Source organism: Rosa chinensis, chromosome 6, assembly GCF_002994745.2.
Source record: "Rosa chinensis cultivar Old Blush chromosome 6, RchiOBHm-V2, whole genome shotgun sequence".
Lineage (NCBI taxonomy): Eukaryota > Viridiplantae > Streptophyta > Magnoliopsida > Rosales > Rosaceae > Rosa > Rosa chinensis.
In genome coordinates, this window is record NC_037093.1 from 64,550,256 (window position 1) to 64,567,331 (window position 17,076).

Sequence of the window (17,076 nt, forward strand, 5' to 3'; positions counted from 1 at the left end):
CCGACCTTTCTCTAATAGGTGGTCTGCTCTCCTTAGGACCAATCAGTAAGGATAGATTGTCAGCATTCCATACATAGTCCTAGAAAGATTTTCAATTGGAGATGATCTAGCACTAAAGTCAGCAAAGTAAATTATAAATGTAGGAAAATGATTCTCCTCTAGATTTCAAGAGAACAAGAAAACATAGGTTTCCCACCAATTGAGCTCTATCTTGACCTAGTGTACAAGTTACATGCAATTTTCCTCGGAATCAATTGACTAATAAAAAGAAATGACTGCAGGAGGACTAGGTTGCAAAGATTACTAACCAATGAAGTCTCAAGTGAAACAAGTTTGGCACATACAAAAAGTACTTCACTGTGGTTGAAGTTGCATAACCTTACTCCTTTCTACATTCTAGCAAACTGCAAACTGATATTACACATGAGAGTTACCATTTGAAGCTTGTGGCATTGTGATGGACCTAAGTTTTCCGTAAGCATCAGCACATGTGTGGGCATAGTCTGACATTGCACGGAAGAGCTCAGGCAATCGAGTTTTGAGACTCCCGAGTGACTTCTCTCTGACCTGGATACAATGTCTCTGGTGAGCTTCAGCTTCCTCTTCCATTTTCTTCTTCAAGCTCTCAACTGCAAATTGCCTCTCTGCAATAGGATCCTTGTGGTTTGCATCTTCACTTTTCTCCTGATCTGCTTCACCAGGCCCCTTACGCTGCATATACTTCTGGTACCAGTCTTGAAATGCCTGATTTTTACGCATGTAGTCCTTCTGTGTATTCTCAAATTGCTCCTTTAGCTTCATCTCTTCCTCCTGATGAAGTAATATAGTCTTTATCACAGCCGCAAAGGATGCTGTTGCAGATTTTGCAAGTTCATCAGGAAGCTTTTCAAGAAAATCATGCCATGCATGGAGAAGCGGTTGAATTGGGGGACGCTGAACTCTTGGCGGAGAAGAGATTTTCTCTTTTAAGCTGCTTTCAATAGGAATCAGATTCAACTTCAACCAGCTATTCAATGCTTGGATGTATTGTTTCTGATGAACCACAAGCTTTTCAAATTCGGAATGCCAATGTTGGACGACGTTAAATAGCTGTTCAGTGCGTTCATGGTGGTGCTTGGTCGTTTCCATGGGAGTATGGGCAATGTCATGGGCTTTCAGGTCCATAACAATCTTCAGCTGGCTGTCATGACGCACATGCATATTTTCCCACATTTTTCCCATCCTGAGTTACAAAATGGGAGGAAACCTTCTTTCATTACAACATATCCAAAAATCAATTGAGACAAACTAGCTTCTGCACCAAAATTATGTATAATGATTGTTTGCAAAGTACAGTTTGCACCAACTGAATGATATGGCTATGACTGGTATATAAGTCTAATGCAATAAATATGGCCAAACTTTGAACAAGAAAAAAGGAAAGGTTAGACTTATGATTTGTCTTTGCAGTGACCTTTACTAACAAGTGAAAGCTATGACGGATATGATGGAAATTCAACACAGAACAATATATAAATGAATCAGTTCAATTTGTCTATCAGAAATGGTTTCTTTTGTGTAACATTATGTGTTGCTCTTCTTTTAATAAAAGGCTCTTCATGCATGATCAAAATAATTTGAAACTAAGAAACTATACTCAAGAGACTATGAGGTAACAAGAGTTAAAACAACGAAATAAGATAATTCTAACGAATTGAACCAAAACTTACGCGTCAGCTAGAGAAACAAGTTTAGGGTACAGCTGCTCATCCCGTATCTGATTCACTTCTGAAACCGTAGAGTCCATGGACTGCATGTCAACAATATATCTTGTATGCAAGTGACTTACTGCTGCTTTTGTTTTTTCCAAGGTTTCAGCACTAGCATTGCGTTTCTTCTGCTTGTTTAGTAGAGCAACCTTTCTCTGATACTCAACCTTCATAAGCTCCCCTTGCTATCAACATAAAGGAAGATTAATAAGGTTCGGTGAAAGTGAATGAGAGCAGGGATGTACATTTTTCTGATATTAACAGTCCAAGTAGAATGGGACCCTCCATGACTAAAATTGTTCATGAATGCAGAGTAATGATACTAGATCAAGATGAAGTAACAAACAGATAAGATGAAACAAACTAACGCAAAGTAGAACACACCTTCACTTCATCATAAAGTTTCTTCTCCCATGCTAACAACTTATCCAAAACAGTGGCATGAGTTTCAAAATCATCTGAATCTTCCTCCTTTGCTCCATCACCATTTGGTAAGCCTCTGAAGGATTTATTCCATGTAATAACACGCATGACTCGTGCGGAATGATCAATGTGTCCTGTAAAACATTACGATCCGAAATAAATATATAAATATATATATATATATATATATGACAATTACAATGAAGCAGGAAGACTAATTGTGGTTTCATAAGGTAAAAACTTTGGAGTCTTGGTACAGGGATTACAAAGCATCAATTTTTATAGCAGAATAGGTTAGGTACTCATAACTATCATTCCCTAAAGGGCACAATATGGACAAACATCTTCAAATAAAGCACTTTTCCTCATTTCGAATTATCAGAAAGTGAAAAGATCTAAGGTGGAGATCAGATGTCTAAAAAGTAGTTTGAATCACTAAAGTGTTACTATATTCATATTCTAGAGACCAAGTCAAGTAAGAACAAATTTTCTTTATAGTGCAATAAAGGTCTCTTTGAAGCCTCCATATAAGCAAAAGAACTCACTCAACTCAACACATTGCATCACAACTAAGAAGGGGATCAAATCTAAGAACAAACCTGACTTAATAGTTTTTTTAAACCAAAACTGAATAGTGAACTTAGCAGCCAAACCTCATACCTCGATTGTCAGCAAAATTCGAGTGATAATGCAATCGAGTGGCCTCAAGCATCTTGGAAACCTCCTGAGCACTCTCCGATGCCTTCAAGAAATGATCATCAATCTGATTCAATATTTCCATCAAAGTAAAACGGGGCATCACCATCCTCTGAAAACCCGATGGGGCTGTCTTCGAATGCTCAATTGTCGCCGGAGTCACTGGAGACACCGGAATCTCCTCCGGCTTCACCTGAATCTCCTCCGCTTTCTCCGGGGTCTTGGGCTCATCCCCATCACCCAAATCATCCACATTCTCATCATCACCAAACTCTTCACCTTCATTCTCACTCAAGCTATGCCCCGGCATGTTATCCACCATGAAGAAATAGTCCCAAGCCGCACCCTTGGACTCCGGCAACGGCGGCGGCACCGCCTTCATCTCCGGCGTCTGCGGCGATGAGGACCCCGTCGCCGCCGCGGCGCCCATTTCCTTTCTCGATCTCCGGCGAAACCCTTTTTCTTCCTCATGGTCCTCTTCTTCCTCGTCCTTGTCCTCTTCAGCAATGGCCCCCTGCATCCTCGTTTTCAGGAGCTTCGTCGGCATCGTCGGCAGGCTGGTGGCGCGCTTGATCGGCGGGCTGGGAGGCAGAGGCGGCGGCGGCGGAGGGAGGTGTTCGAGCGGCGGAGGAGGAGGCGGAGGTGGCTCGGTTGCGGTGGGGTCCAGTGGCCGCTGGTCGTGATGGAGGAGTAGCTCTTCTTGTGTCTGCTGCGATTCTCCGTGGCCGTAATCGCTTAAGGCGGCGCCGGTGTTCTTCAAGGCCATGACGTAGCCGGAATGGCCGGCCGCGAAGGCGTTTCTGGCCACCACCGCTTCTCTCATCAGGTTCCTCCGCTCCTTGCATCTCGACACCGATTCCTCATTGTCGATTCTCGACTGCGCGCACCCCATTTAATTTTCACAAAAGAAAAGAGAAAAGATGGGAGTTTGAGACTATGGGTGAGTAAAGATGTGTGCTTTAGAGCAGACTATGGTGTTTGCTTTCATGGATGACAGAGACAAGCTTTTACTGTAAAAAAAAAATATATATAAACAAATAAAAAGTTCCAAGTTTTTCAGAAACCAAAGACTTTGAGAGTATGGGTGGTGAGATGAAGATGGGAGCTTTTGGGGTATTGGGTGTGCCTAAAATGGTGTGGCTTTCATGGATGAGAGAGAGAGAGAGAGAGAGAAGCTTTTAGAGAGATGGGGGGTTTGAGGTTGAACGGGAAGAGATGGGGAAGGACATTGAAAAGAGAGTGGTGCCAAAACTGTACAGAGTAGGGATGATGAGCAGACGGCACTTGCAGAGAGAGAGAGAGAGAGAGTTTATTTGTGTACTCGCTCAGAGTAGAGAGTTGAGTGTGTACTCGCGCGCTTTGATTAATGAGTGTCCTAATCAGGATTTTTTAAAATAACGGTCACATTTTTTGAGGCGGTACTAACGATGTCGTTTCTCCACCACCTCTTCAAAATTTAGCAGGCTAGTGAGAGTGATGGTTAGCTACTTCGCATGTAAATTACAGTTAGTACACTCTCGTTGTCGAGAGTCGAGAAAGGGCATCCTGTAAAAGCAAGTTCACATGTTGAGTCATAGGGTCACTCACTATTCGCTACTTTTTATGTTTATTTTCACACTCTGGATCACGAGCACAGTTTCCAACCTGACCTAAATCACTCTATATCAACTTCTTAACCTACAAACTCACACGGTGACCCAGTTTGGAATCTGTGCCCGTAACACAGATTATGAAAATAAACACTAAAAAGCAGTAAATATTAACTAATCCGGTGACCCAACGGATGAACTTGCTCATTAAACAGAAAGAGCCCGATGAAAGATAGCTGTCTTAGTTTGTTCACTTGAGAACCGAGAAGCCCCAATTTTATACGCATCACAATTTAGTACGGTAACATTTCACCCGGGAAGCTTTAGAAGCAAAAATTTTAGGTGAAAAGCAACGAGGAGGCAAACAAATCAATCATATCACCGAAGGAACCGGAACAGCTATTATTGACAATTCGAAATCTTTTTTCTAGGATCTGACAAAAGATACAAATCAGATGGGAAATTCATCATTTCACCAGGCCCAAATTCTATACAAGATGGCTCACTAGTCAAAACGGTCGAGGCAATTTTATGAGGTAGAATTATTAGTTCTATAAAATAGTATATAAGTTTCTAACCTTTTAAAAATTATAATATATAATCACCCCCCTAAAACCCAAAAGTCTTTTAAGAACCTGAAAATCAAGAATCTACGACTTAATTCAACCCAAAAAATAAAAACAACTCTGGTAAGATATTAAATTGCCATAATGGTATGATGAAATACTGTACAAAAACTGGATATTCATTAACATGACATGAATTTACAGTTGATGGAGCTCGGATCAACCAGGCTATCTGGTGATTCCCTTCACAGCTCAGAAAATTCTGATCGATTCCAAAACACCAGGAAATGGGTCTCACACAAATACAATTGCAAATGCCCAACCAACAAGTTACCCCATCCTTGACTTACACCTTCCATCAGCTTTCTGCCAAATATGGGAGGAAAAAAAAAGTACCTTGTCAATTTTAGTTTCTACCACATAAGTGGCAAGACCATCAATTATGGAAAGACAAGCAGAGAAATTTTCATGCATGATAATGGAGAGTCTATGGAATGGATTCCTATACAGCTTTCAACCTAATGTAAACACACGCATCCAAGGCGGTGTACAGAGGAAAATACATATCATGCATGCCTTGGGCTTTCAAAAAGTTGTATTGAACTTAAACGTGTCTTCAACACAAACGCGTAAAAGGGAAAATTAGCATACAATCTACTATGTGTACTGACTAAAAATTGTTCCCACTAAACTATGCATGTGTGCGTGTGCGCGCGAGCACGTGAGCGTGTGCGTCTAGAGTAGAGAGAGAGAGAGAGTTCTGTCATAAAGAATAATGGTGGCATAAAAACTCATGGATTTAATTAATTAGATGTGGAAGCAGGAGATCTTTCTTAGTTACAAGACTTACCAAGAAGAGCAATTTCACAATCCCAACACTGCTCATTTGGCCTTAAATTTAGTTTTGAGTTCTCTCACCTCCTTCCATTGTTGCTATAAAGAGACCGGAAAAAATAGTTATTTAGTTTGGCATAGGAAACATGTAACATTGATTAAAACAATATAAATTCCAATTCATCACTAAATTTGGAGGTGGAGAGTATTTTTGAAACCTTATACAGGTTCTTCCACAAAAGATCTGATTTCTCTTGTTGTGCACACCATTCCATGGACATATCATATTCAATAGTGTTAGGCTGGGAAAAATGTGAAGTAGAAACAGCTTCTTTCTGCACAAAAAGAAAACATAAACATGTAAAGCGGGAAAAGTAATTAAAACAGGAACAAAAATTATATACTTCATGTGCACTTGCGTGCATGTGTATGAGACAGAGAGTTATGAATTTACCATTTCCCTTTCGTTTAGCATTGGGTGCCGAAGTTTATCAATGGCTAGATGACCAAAAAAATGTGCCTTCCTTTCTGTGGAACAAGGAGTTGTTGCAGTGCTGCCAACTAGAGGTCTACAGATTTACAGAAAATATTACACATCATACTGTGATCACCCTAGTAGACTAGTTGTAGATAAAGCAAAAGATCAAAATCACATTGACATTGAAGCATGCCTGCTACCTTCATTAAACGGGTTATTAAAGATTCAAGAGACAAATTACCTACTGGAAAACTCCCAACTGCTTTGGAATCATAAGATGGGTGGACTCAACAGAAAAAATTATTCTTGAACAAACAATAATAAGTTTCTAACAGTAGCCCGCGGAATCCCTAAGCAGGGACTTGAGAGGGAAAAAATTCAGATCATTCTCCCTCATTTCCCCTCCTTGATGAACTGACAAGCACACCAAGGATAACTTGTTCATAAGGCCCAATTCACAGTTTTTGACTACCACCAGGTAAACCCACATGGCCACATGAAAGAAATCCAACCATCATTAACGAATGATTAGGCCATAAGAAACAACAATAGAACAGTTACCCCCAGAATGCCAGCATCGTACATGATGATTGCATGGGAGGCATGAAACTTAATTTATGGGATCTCAGAAGTTTCTAGAGTGCAACATAGAACACAGGGAGAATTAATGCAATATATGTCAAAGAGCAAAACAGAAAAATTTCATGCATAGGAAAACATCTAACAACATACCTTCCATTTGACAATAACAAGCAGCCCTCATCTAATTTTCTAACAACCTTCTGCGCTGTTTCCCGAGTTTTAAAAATAACAAGAGCTTGTCCTACCACATGAGCAAACATCTCATTAAGATTCACAATGCAAAAAACATGAATTCGGTTTGTGTTTACAAACCAAAAAAAAATATCTGAGAGAGAGAGAGAGAGAGAGAGAGCATCCGCTAATTTATAGATGTCACTACAGAACAGATGCATACCAGAGTAAGGGCTGGAATTTGCAGTCTGCTGAATCATCTTAGCTGTGCAACTTTCCCCCAAACCATTCCATACTATATCCTGAAATGTCATAAAAAAGATAAAAAGAGATGATACTTTAAAGTAAGTACAGAACACCACATAAAAGGAAACTTTGAAGAAGACAAACATAACATACTACAAGAGCTGGAACGCTCGTGCATTGTAAAATGACAAGATTATTCCAAATAAGACATGAAGTTCAAAGTAGGCCACAACTTGAAGCAGCTAAAGCTTAAATGTGATCACTACCTCCACTTCCGCTGACGTGTAAGCTGGATCCAAATTCTGAAGCAAAATGAGGGTTCCTTGCTCGTGTGCAGCTTGCATTCTCTCTTGCCAGGGCTGACATATAAGTCAAATCATTAGTCCAACATGGCTGATGATACTATCAACCCCATCCTCCACTCAATTATTCACTTAATGCCATCCAGGCTTGTTTTTGGGTGAAAAATATCCAGATTCGGCTTGAAGTTCAAATTAAAAAAATTATGATTCCTTTCTTTTTTGAAAATGGCAATAGAGTGGAATGCATGCTCAAGTCACTAAAATCAAATGTTAACTACAAACATGCTAGGGATCTACATGCAATCAAGCAACTATAACAGTTTAAATAAAGTATAGTAGTGAGAAAGAAGCACTCACAAACTTCTTGAACCACTTTCTTCTATCCTGTCAGAATGGAAAAAAAAAAATTGTAAGAACCAAAATAATATTGGAAAAATTAGGTTTTGATAACACAAAAGAAATAAGTTTGAATCTTATTATAAATCCACACAAGATAAAAACAAATGGTAGGTAAATTAACAACACAATAAATGAAAAATGAAAGAGATACATGATACATTTTTTATTGTGACAATTAGAGTTATATTATTCACAGAGAGAGAGAGAGAGAGAGAGAGAGAGAGAGGAAAGATTGCATTAGGTTTGAGTGATCACTGTTGGTATGCTGCTGTATTACATCGTGTGAGAATGTTCTGTAGAGTGTCGTAACGTTTTGTTGTTCTCACAATAGTTAAATACCATACTGTAAACTAGGTATCTTAGCCACGTAACATCTCGTGTCTTGTTCTGTGTTTTTGTTTCTTTATCTATTGTTATTCATTTAGTTTGCATTGTTTATCCCCTGCTTGCCAATCTGTAATGACCTCCACAGTTTGGGTTTGAATTAGAGTTCCCGAACCTTTATCAACCACAATTAACCATAGTTGAGTAACACATTGAGAACCAGTTCTTCCGCATCAAATCGGTATAACCCTACAGGGCAACTCTAGTGCTAAAACTGAGGTGAAGTTTGATGAAAATGTGAACTTCACCTCGTGGCAAGCTGAAGTGATGGATATTTTGATCAAACAAGCTTGCAGAAAGGCTCGAACATATGAAGGAAACTAGAGGAGATGTCAATGAAGAATTGGGGGAGCATCTGATTGGGATGGCGCAGTAGTTTTCCTTCTTGTTGCAAGAAAAAAAATCCAGATCAGCAATTGGGCTGATGAAAGAGCTTACTAAATGTCTAAATCCGGAAAGCTGGTGTAACTTGCAAAATATCCTATTTGAAAAAACCAAGATGGAAAAGAAAACAGGCATGAAAGTGAAACAATTCTGAAAGTAATAGTATGCACTATCGCACTTGGAAACACCAAAAAAAAAAACCATGAGGATGAAATTTAGTTTGGTGTGGGTGAACGTACGATTAAGAAATTGGGCTAGATTAATGTCTAATCAACTACAAGTGAAACATTCAAGGTCAACCAAATATTCAACACGAATATGAAAGGACACCAAACAACCTGCTACATGTACACTATAGCGTGAAAAAGTTGGGTGAAAAGGACATGCAAAGCTTATTATATATGCTCATTTGGGATTGGCTTCTCAAATTAGCAAAAGCGCTTTTGATACTTTTGGTTCATGTTCTTTAACCCAAGCAAAGAAAAGAAAAAAAAAAAACGAGCCCATAATCGGTAACAAAAGCGCTTTTGGTTCATACTTTGTAACAAAAGCACTCCTGCATAAGCAAACCCAAACGAGCCCATAATCGGTATTTTCTCTAGTCACCTCAGTGAAAGAGATTCAATTATGAGAGAGCAATATGAGTTGATGTGCTTATGACAAAGCAATGAGTTGATGCAAACATCAAGAGGATGACAATTGAGTTTATTCGCTTGTTTCTAAAGAAGACATTAGGAAGTTGAAGATAAACTCAAAGCATGTCTGAGACAAGCTACAAGAATGAAGATATGTAGAATAGGACTTGGTCAAGAGGATACCCATAATGGCAAGGCATAAAGATGGGTTTTGCAATGCTTGAAATCATCGACCATGACCAAGTACTAGTGAGTATTAACTCTAAAGTTTGCAATTTATGCGTACCAACTCAAATGAGTTGACTTCTAGTGAACTCATCAAGTACTAGAATCGAGGGCCAAAAACGCGAAACCTAATTATAGCATCTCCAATGGTGTGCTATTCGGTGTGCCAATGCAAAAATATAAGTAGCGCCTTTCTTCAAGCTATTGGGTGTTCCAAAATATGGCAATGCCGAACATTTGACAATAGATTGACATTGATACTTGGTACACTAAAACAGTTTTTATTGCATTGGTAAGACCGAAAATGTTGTTTTGCCAACAACCACCATGAGCTAATAATATTTTTCATGTGTGAAAGGTCACACCAACCATTAGAAACATTGTCAATAAGAAGCATTGGAATAATTAAAGGCATACGAATGTTATCACTTACCGCACCCGGACGTTGAGTAACTTCCACAACTTGACCATCTAACTTTTGGGACTTATTTTGCGACTGTGTGGAAGATTGTTCACGCAACTCCCTATTGGAAAGTCTTGGGGCCTTAAGATCGGACTTCATCTTCTCGAAAGGGGCTTTGTGTTTCCCAAGCGAATCATCAAATCCAAAAGCATTTGGTGATGAAGTCTTATTATCATTCCCATCAACATTACTCTACACGAAGTAAAACAATTAAGGCAATGGTAAGTTCAAGGAAATGATATGCCATATATGACATGAACCATTAGAGTCCACATCAAAATTATGACATACTTAAGGTTTGGGTTTCCCAAAGATATAATTTGTCACACCCAAGCATGGGAAATTCTCTTAATAAGAGGACCATTAAACTAAAATTAAAAGGAGGAATGTTATTGCTTACCGCATCCGAATGTTGGGTGACTTCCAACACTTGACCATCAAACTTTTGGACCTTATTTTTAGGCGGCCTTGGGGTTGGTCTAGGCGGCTTGCTAGTGGAAAGACTTGTCGCCTTATCGCCAAACTTCATCTTCTTCTTGGAGTCTTTGTCCACCACTAAAGACTCCCCTCCATCTTTACGTTTACACTTATCATCGATGGTGGAGCTACTTGGTGATAAAGCCTTTTGGGCCTTACTTTTACTGTCTCCATGCAATGATTTGGGCAACTTGTCATTGGAAGGAATCATTGCGTTAACATCGGGCTTCATCTTCTTGGTATGGCTTTTACTTGTCCCAATAGTATCCTCTACACCTTTGCGTTTACATCTTTCATCGACTGGAGAAGCAATTGGTGATAAATCCTTCATATAACTCCCATTAGCATTGATCTTGTGTTTATGCTCGCTACTTTGGCTTGCATTCGTGTTTGCCTTCTCAAGTTGTGTGTGCTCCAATATAGCATTACTCTTTCTATTATTGCTATTTTCTTCCGCCTCAACATGTCTTTGCTCGTGACTATTTCTATCGTCACTAGATGCTTTACTAGTGTCAAGCTTCACCTTCTTAGTTGGTCTATTGTCCAAATCACCAACCTCCTTAGTAGAGATTGTTTCTTCCACCTCAAGCTTTCTTGGAAGAACGTTGTCAAGATTAACCTCTTCCTCCCTACTTTTACCTTTAGAACTTAAGATAGTCTTAGGACTTGACATATCTTGTTGTCTTTCATCAGTTTTATCCATCTCACTTGATTCTAAACCTACCGCAGACATCCGCTTTTCCACACAAAGTTTATGCTTATCAAAAGAATTTCCCGTTGTCTCTAAATTTATGTGTTCTTTAAACGAGTTTTGCTTTGATGGAACCATTGTTTCATTACTTGTTGTGTCATTACCACAAACTTTGTTTTTTCCTAAATCAACATTCAGATCGCCAGCAGGCTTCTGAATATTCATTCTGCTAAAAAGGAATTTAACTGCAACAATTTTGTAAACATAATAGATATAAGAATTTTATATTGAACAACAAATTATAGCTCAAACTACAAAAAACTCAAGGTCGACAAGTTTACGTACCATCAACATCAGCAATTTTCCCCTCTATCTTATCCATGATTTTCTGCAGCGAAACATCAAAGGTTCTGTAAAATACAAAATCGGCCTTTTGAAGCTCCTCATCTGAAGGTTGAGGATCTTCCTTGTCCTTTGAAATGCACAGAACATTGCATTTTCCAGCAATGGCTTCCTGATTTGAATGTTAATGTTCAGCAAGTATGATTTATTGTATTAGAATACAAAATAACTCTAGAGACATTATATCTACCAACTACTGCAGGAAAACAATAAGCACAAATAATATTTAGTTATGTGTTTTGGAGAAACACAGGGAAACCCCTGATACATTTAATTTTTATCACAAGTGGATGGCTGTATCAATGAAAAGCAAACTTGTATGGATCACCACTTATAATAAGTCTTAACATAAAGAGATAAGAGCCGCCACTAAAAAGATAACAGTGATTTAAAGGTCTCAAATATTAAAAAGAACATGTCACGACTTATTCTAGAACTTTTAAAGCGTGCACAGATGTGTTGATTTATGATGCAAAATTTAGCGGCAATAATATTGAAAGTTGATGGCAGCACGAAGACTAATAACAAAAGCACGTATGGTTTATGGAAAAGATATTGAACATACGAAATATCTACGTTATTAATAAAGTTAAAAAGACACTTCACTTCAAATTAACTTATACTAGAAACCAGCACTGTATCTAATACCAGTGCAACTAGATCAAGCAACACTTACATTTCTAACAATATAAGAAACAAAACTAGATACAAACACAATAAAATTTATTTACCACTGGATTCAGATTATAAAGGCCTGTACCAACACCAGATGCCAAAAACAACTCGTTCTCGAGTATCTCTTCATCACCGAGAAAATTGATAATCTCACAAGGACGGAAAAACCATAGGATTTTCACTCTCCTTATCCTTTGTGGAGTTTCCCAAATTTTTATTATCTTACCAATCTCAGGCTCTGGCTCACCTTCCTTGTAAAGATAAACACAGTCATAAAGGTCATACTGCTCCCCATCGAAAGTAAAAGATTTATAGAACTGTGTGGCTTTGTTTTTTCCACCAATTGCTTTCTTCATTCCCCACTTAAATTCAGGACCTTCAGTCTCTTCCACTTTTACCATTCTACGAGCAGGCCTCTCCACAACCTGACTAACACTCAACCTGAAAGGCAACCTTTATCATCGTAAGCAAAAAATATAACAATTCTTCAATAACCGAGAAATTCTCTTCCCAAAAGAAACTGAAGACATCGAGAAACTTATATTAGATAGCCAATTTTCGAAACGAAACTGAAATTCTCTTTCAGTATTACATGAAACAACGAGAAATCCAAATCCCTAATTTGCTTCAAAATTAACACCGCAGTGCTCTAACAGAGGTCGGTACTCAATCACTGGTAATAACTAATAAGTAGTCAATATATAAAGAACAATCCATGCATGCATGAAAGCCTGAAGCTAAAAAATGCCCAAAATAAACGAAAACATCGATACAATCCCTATCTTCGAAACGGTTAAGCACGCAGAGCCTTCAGAAACCCTAAAATAGCAATCGAAAGTAATGCGGGTCCAGTAGATGAGTATAAGATAGCAATGGAACCGCTACAGATAGATATGGCGGAAAACTCACGGTTGTTGTTTTTGATCGGAAAGCACCGACGGCAACTCTCGCCTCCCCAAAATCATCCGCTTCTGTGCGTGTTCTGACCATTCGGTTCAATATTTATATATACTCGTTTTTTTTTTTTTTGGTTAAATGAAATTAGACATAAATTAGTTTTCTTTTTTTTATTATCCCAAAAATCTGTGGTACTCGCATAACAAAACTTTACAAAAAAACCCCTAGAGAAAACCAAGAGTTGGCAGCTTCTATGTTTTTTTTTTTTTTTTACTTTGTCAAGGGGAATTCAAAGGCTTTCTAGGCCCAAGATAAACCCCTTCGGCGCATGTGAAATGTTCCAACTGTGCATTGCAGCACAGTGCCTGACCACTTTGACAGCTTCGGGGTTCGAACTTAAGTTGGGGAGCACACCCAACTAGGCAAGAACCACTAGGCCACTTGCAGTGGTTAGCTTCTATGTTAGTATGCCCCAATCGGTAGCGCGTTAAATGGACGTTGTCGTCAGACGGGTAAACCTGTGATGTGAGTCTACTAATGACTCAATGAGAGTCAGAGGCAGAGTTGAGGTCGGATAACGAGATGATGGGTGGCTGCTCTGCTTGGGGAGAGTTTTCATGTCCAATCTACTTTCTCTAGGCAGGAGATGCACGCAAGAGCGGCACGATGTTAGGGGGGTGGGTTTTAGTGGAGACGTCTGCAATTATTAAGTTGGGTCAACGCTGCTCTTCCTCTTGTGTTCATGAGGTTGTGGGGCATTAATGGAGAGCGTGGAGGTCAAGTCATTGTGAGACCTCGACCTAACTGGGATTTGGGTTCCAAGGCGATCAAGTTTGCAATATCAGTCGAGGTTTAAGGTGCAACGAGGCGATGTGGTTCAATGGGGGTTGCGGGACAAATCCTGCAACATTAGTTACGAACTACTGGTGGCGACCTCTCTGATGGGGAAGCTATGGGATGGGCAGTATCTATGCTATTGGGTTCTTGTTGGTGACCTTTTGGCTTTGCTTTGTTTATTTTTTATGGCTTGTATATTGTTTAGTTGTTTTTCTCTATACAATAAATACAATAAATCCCTACAAAGTTTTGGTAAGGTTTAGCGGTCTTTGTATCAGCTTACACACTGAATGTGCCTTATTTGGCCTAGAGAGGTTGTGAGTTGTTGTCAAATGGACGCAACCTCTTAGAGGAAAGTGAAACTTAGTGTCGTCAGTCTTAAATTCAGTTGGCAACATAATAGGAAAGCTGCATTATTTGTACTGATACTCTGTTTACGAGTTATCTTTCCGTTATGTCAAAGCATATAAAGTACCTAGTAGAGCACTATTCGCTTGTTAGTACATAATAGAATACATAAATTTTGTACAGACTTCTGTTATTACTTCGGGACATTTTCTCAATGCATACTTTGAGGTTCAGACTCTATTTCACTATTTATTATGCAGTTTCATCAATCGATGCCTGAAGGCGGCCGCACCTGTCATTTACAAAAAAAAAAAAAAATTGTACAAAAAAAAAAAGAATTTTAACGTAATTGATGTTCATGCGCTTCGCTGATTTTTAAACAATACTTAAACTTTTCAAAAAAAAAAAAAAACAATACTTAAATTGGCCAAGATTATCTCATTTACCTCACCAACATATTTTTATTCTCACTAACCTAATTTAAAGAGAAATGACAATTTTGCCCTTAACCTAATTAAGAAACCACAACCACTGCCACTTATCTCTCTATCTCATCCTCATCTCTATCTCTCTCTCATCACCAATCGAATGCTGCCGTACCAGACATCGCCGAGACTAGCTCTGCCCTTAGCCGGAACCTCGCCGTCACCTTTAACCGCTCCACAGCCTTCAACATCCCTTTGAAATCAAACCGCTTAGTCATAACTAGAGTCTCGCCGCCGGGTCGATCCATCTAGAGCGCGTGCATCCTGGCTACCACAACTATGAAATTTAGGTGGAGGTGAAAGCGAGGGCGAGTTTGGTGTAGCTGGTGAAGGAGAGCTTGTAATTATTGGAGCTCGAGTTGAAGGAACTGATCGGAGATTGGGGACGTTGACTCGGTCGTGGCAGCTGCTGAAATAGCTGGATCCGGCGAAGGTGCCAGCAGCGTAGTTGGTGAAGTTGTCCTTAGCATCAATGAGCATACCTGGTGAAATGTTCGATGTGCAAGTGGGAGGCTTCGACCTCACCGGAGGAGGAGGAGTAGAAGTTGGTCCAATTCCGGCCAAGTCTCCTCTGTTTTTTTTATATTTTTTATTGGATTTTTGGGTTTTTGTTTTTTCATCTGGGATCGAGCATATCTTCACCCTCTCTCTATTATTATTATTATTATTTTATTTTTTTTGATAAAATAGGGGCATAAGGCCCAGAAAGAAAAAAAAATGTTCTATTGGGGGAAATAGACTGTTATTGAGGGACAATAAATGTTTTGAATTGATGTAATTTTTTTTTTCCTTAATCAAAGTTTTTATTTATCTAATTTTAGGGGAGTGTTGTTATTGAAACCTCCAAATCTGCTTACTTGACCTCACTCTATTATGAATTATTAAATGACATATAGAACCTACTATAAAATGACTATTAAGGACAATAATTATATCAAAAAAATATTACATTGCTTTTCTATAGACTTTCCAATTCAATAGTATTAGATTGCATTCTTTATTATTTTCCGTATCCATTTTAATTTTCCAATTTCACTACATACTCATTAAAGCATTCATATATATTTAATAAGAGTTTAAAACATAACATAAAAATATATGATATACATGTCGAACGCATATTGGTGAGGGAAAACAAAACAAATCATATTATGGCCTAAATCTAAGTGTATCCATTATATTTAAAATATTTTTTTTTAAAAATGTGCTAGCAATTTTTAAAAATAAATATTTAAATAATTAATCATGAGGTACATAAAATAAACATCAAGAAAAAATGATTAATCTTCATATTTTTTTGAGAGCTAAAACAGAAAGAAAAAAAAGTTTAAAAAAAAAGTCCTTTTGGGATCGAGTGGATCCATCTCCTCAACAATGGCCAACACTCGGTCAGCCCCATCCTTACCATCTGAGAGAATCATTGTCCGGCTGCACGCTCCACACACCGACGAGGCCAGAGGCCCGCGCCGACGAGGGTGCACCGTCGGACGAGAGAACGTGGTAGCGAGGAGAAACCTAGCGTAGTTCATGTTATTTTTTGTTGATTAGAAATTAATTTTTAAAACTCAATACCTTGTGTTTGATTTTTTTTTATTGAAAAAAACTTTTATGTTGTCTAATTAAGGATATGTAATTAAGATTTATAGAGTAATTAATTTATTGAATTAACTATGTTTTTTTTTTAAAGATAATAGTTTGTTTGCAAATTATATGAGTGAGGTTATTTGAGAAAATTCAGTGAGGTTTAGTAAGTAAATTTAGTATTAGAAAATTTGATAGGAGGTGTAAAAAGCATAGGAGGTCAAGGTCAAGTGAGTAAATTTGGAGGTTCCAATAGAAAAACTCATTTTAGGGAGATTAATTCCCATTTCGGCTATCGAAAGGTTTATTGAGGGATAATAAATCTCTCTGGTTCCATATGAGATTTCCGACAACCTCTTTAGGGACTTCCGACGAGGTTTCATAAATCTCTATAGCCCCCCAACAGACCTTTATTATTTCCTTCTATTGGGGACAATAGAGGGAAAACCTTAAAAAAAAAAAAAACTTAATTGGGTATTAGAGAAGACCTTATTATAGTTTTTATGAGTATGAGGAAATTTAAAAAATTTAATGAAGTAAGTGGGAAAAAAAATCCCT

The 17,076-nt window shown here is 38.4% G+C and overlaps 2 protein-coding genes across 6 annotated transcripts; both read right to left on the reverse strand.

The window, feature by feature from the left end:
- Nucleotides 1-228: 228 nt before the first annotated feature.
- LOC112168863 (protein ALTERED PHOSPHATE STARVATION RESPONSE 1) lies at nucleotides 229-4,413 on the reverse strand. The gene is made up of 4 exons (XM_024305783.2): nucleotides 2,832-4,413; nucleotides 2,133-2,305; nucleotides 1,710-1,933; nucleotides 229-1,222 (listed from the first exon to the last, which is right to left on the reverse strand). Exons 1-4 carry the CDS (start codon nucleotides 3,757-3,759, stop codon nucleotides 418-420), a joined length of 2,130 nt encoding a protein of 709 aa, XP_024161551.1. The 5' UTR covers nucleotides 3,760-4,413; the 3' UTR covers nucleotides 229-417.
- A 718-nt stretch (nucleotides 4,414-5,131) lies between these two features.
- LOC112172408 (protein ANTI-SILENCING 1) lies at nucleotides 5,132-13,396 on the reverse strand. 5 transcript variants are annotated; one of them, XM_024309735.2, is made up of 13 exons: nucleotides 13,280-13,396; nucleotides 12,427-12,811; nucleotides 11,639-11,807; nucleotides 10,526-11,538; nucleotides 10,096-10,317; nucleotides 7,993-8,019; nucleotides 7,600-7,692; nucleotides 7,311-7,389; nucleotides 7,067-7,157; nucleotides 6,311-6,425; nucleotides 6,075-6,191; nucleotides 5,873-5,955; nucleotides 5,132-5,388 (listed from the first exon to the last, which is right to left on the reverse strand). In XM_024309735.2, exons 1-12 carry the CDS (start codon nucleotides 13,333-13,335, stop codon nucleotides 5,905-5,907), a joined length of 2,418 nt encoding a protein of 805 aa, XP_024165503.1. In that variant the 5' UTR covers nucleotides 13,336-13,396; the 3' UTR covers nucleotides 5,132-5,388; nucleotides 5,873-5,904. The 5 variants fall into 5 exon arrangements, 4 of the variants coding, with proteins under 4 accessions (XP_024165503.1, XP_040363959.1, XP_024165504.1 ...); XM_040508025.1 differs by having other exon boundaries at nucleotides 12,427-12,823; nucleotides 13,280-13,341; XM_024309736.2 differs by lacking the exon at nucleotides 13,280-13,396 and having other exon boundaries at nucleotides 12,618-12,805.
- Nucleotides 13,397-17,076: the final 3,680 nt, after the last annotated feature.

Coding starts and splice junctions, on each gene's coding strand:
- LOC112168863 (XM_024305783.2), bottom strand. CDS start 3,759: ATGGGGTGCGCGCAGTCGAGAATCGACAATGAGGAATCGGTGTCGAGA. Junction 2,306..2,831: donor GAATTTTGCTGACAATCGAG/GTATGAGGTTTG, acceptor AATGTTTTACAG/GACACATTGATCATTCCGCA. Junction 1,223..1,709: donor CTTGTTTCTCTAGCTGACGC/GTAAGTTTTGGT, acceptor TTTGTAACTCAG/GATGGGAAAAATGTGGGAAA.
- LOC112172408 (XM_040508025.1), bottom strand. CDS start 13,335: ATGATTTTGGGGAGGCGAGAGTTGCCGTCGGTGCTTTCCGATCAAAAA. Junction 11,808..12,426: donor TTTATAATCTGAATCCAGTG/GTAAATAAATTT, acceptor CATTCAAATCAG/GAAGCCATTGCTGGAAAATG. Junction 6,426..7,066: donor TTGTTATTGTCAAATGGAAG/GTATGTTGTTAG, acceptor GTAAATCTGTAG/ACCTCTAGTTGGCAGCACTG.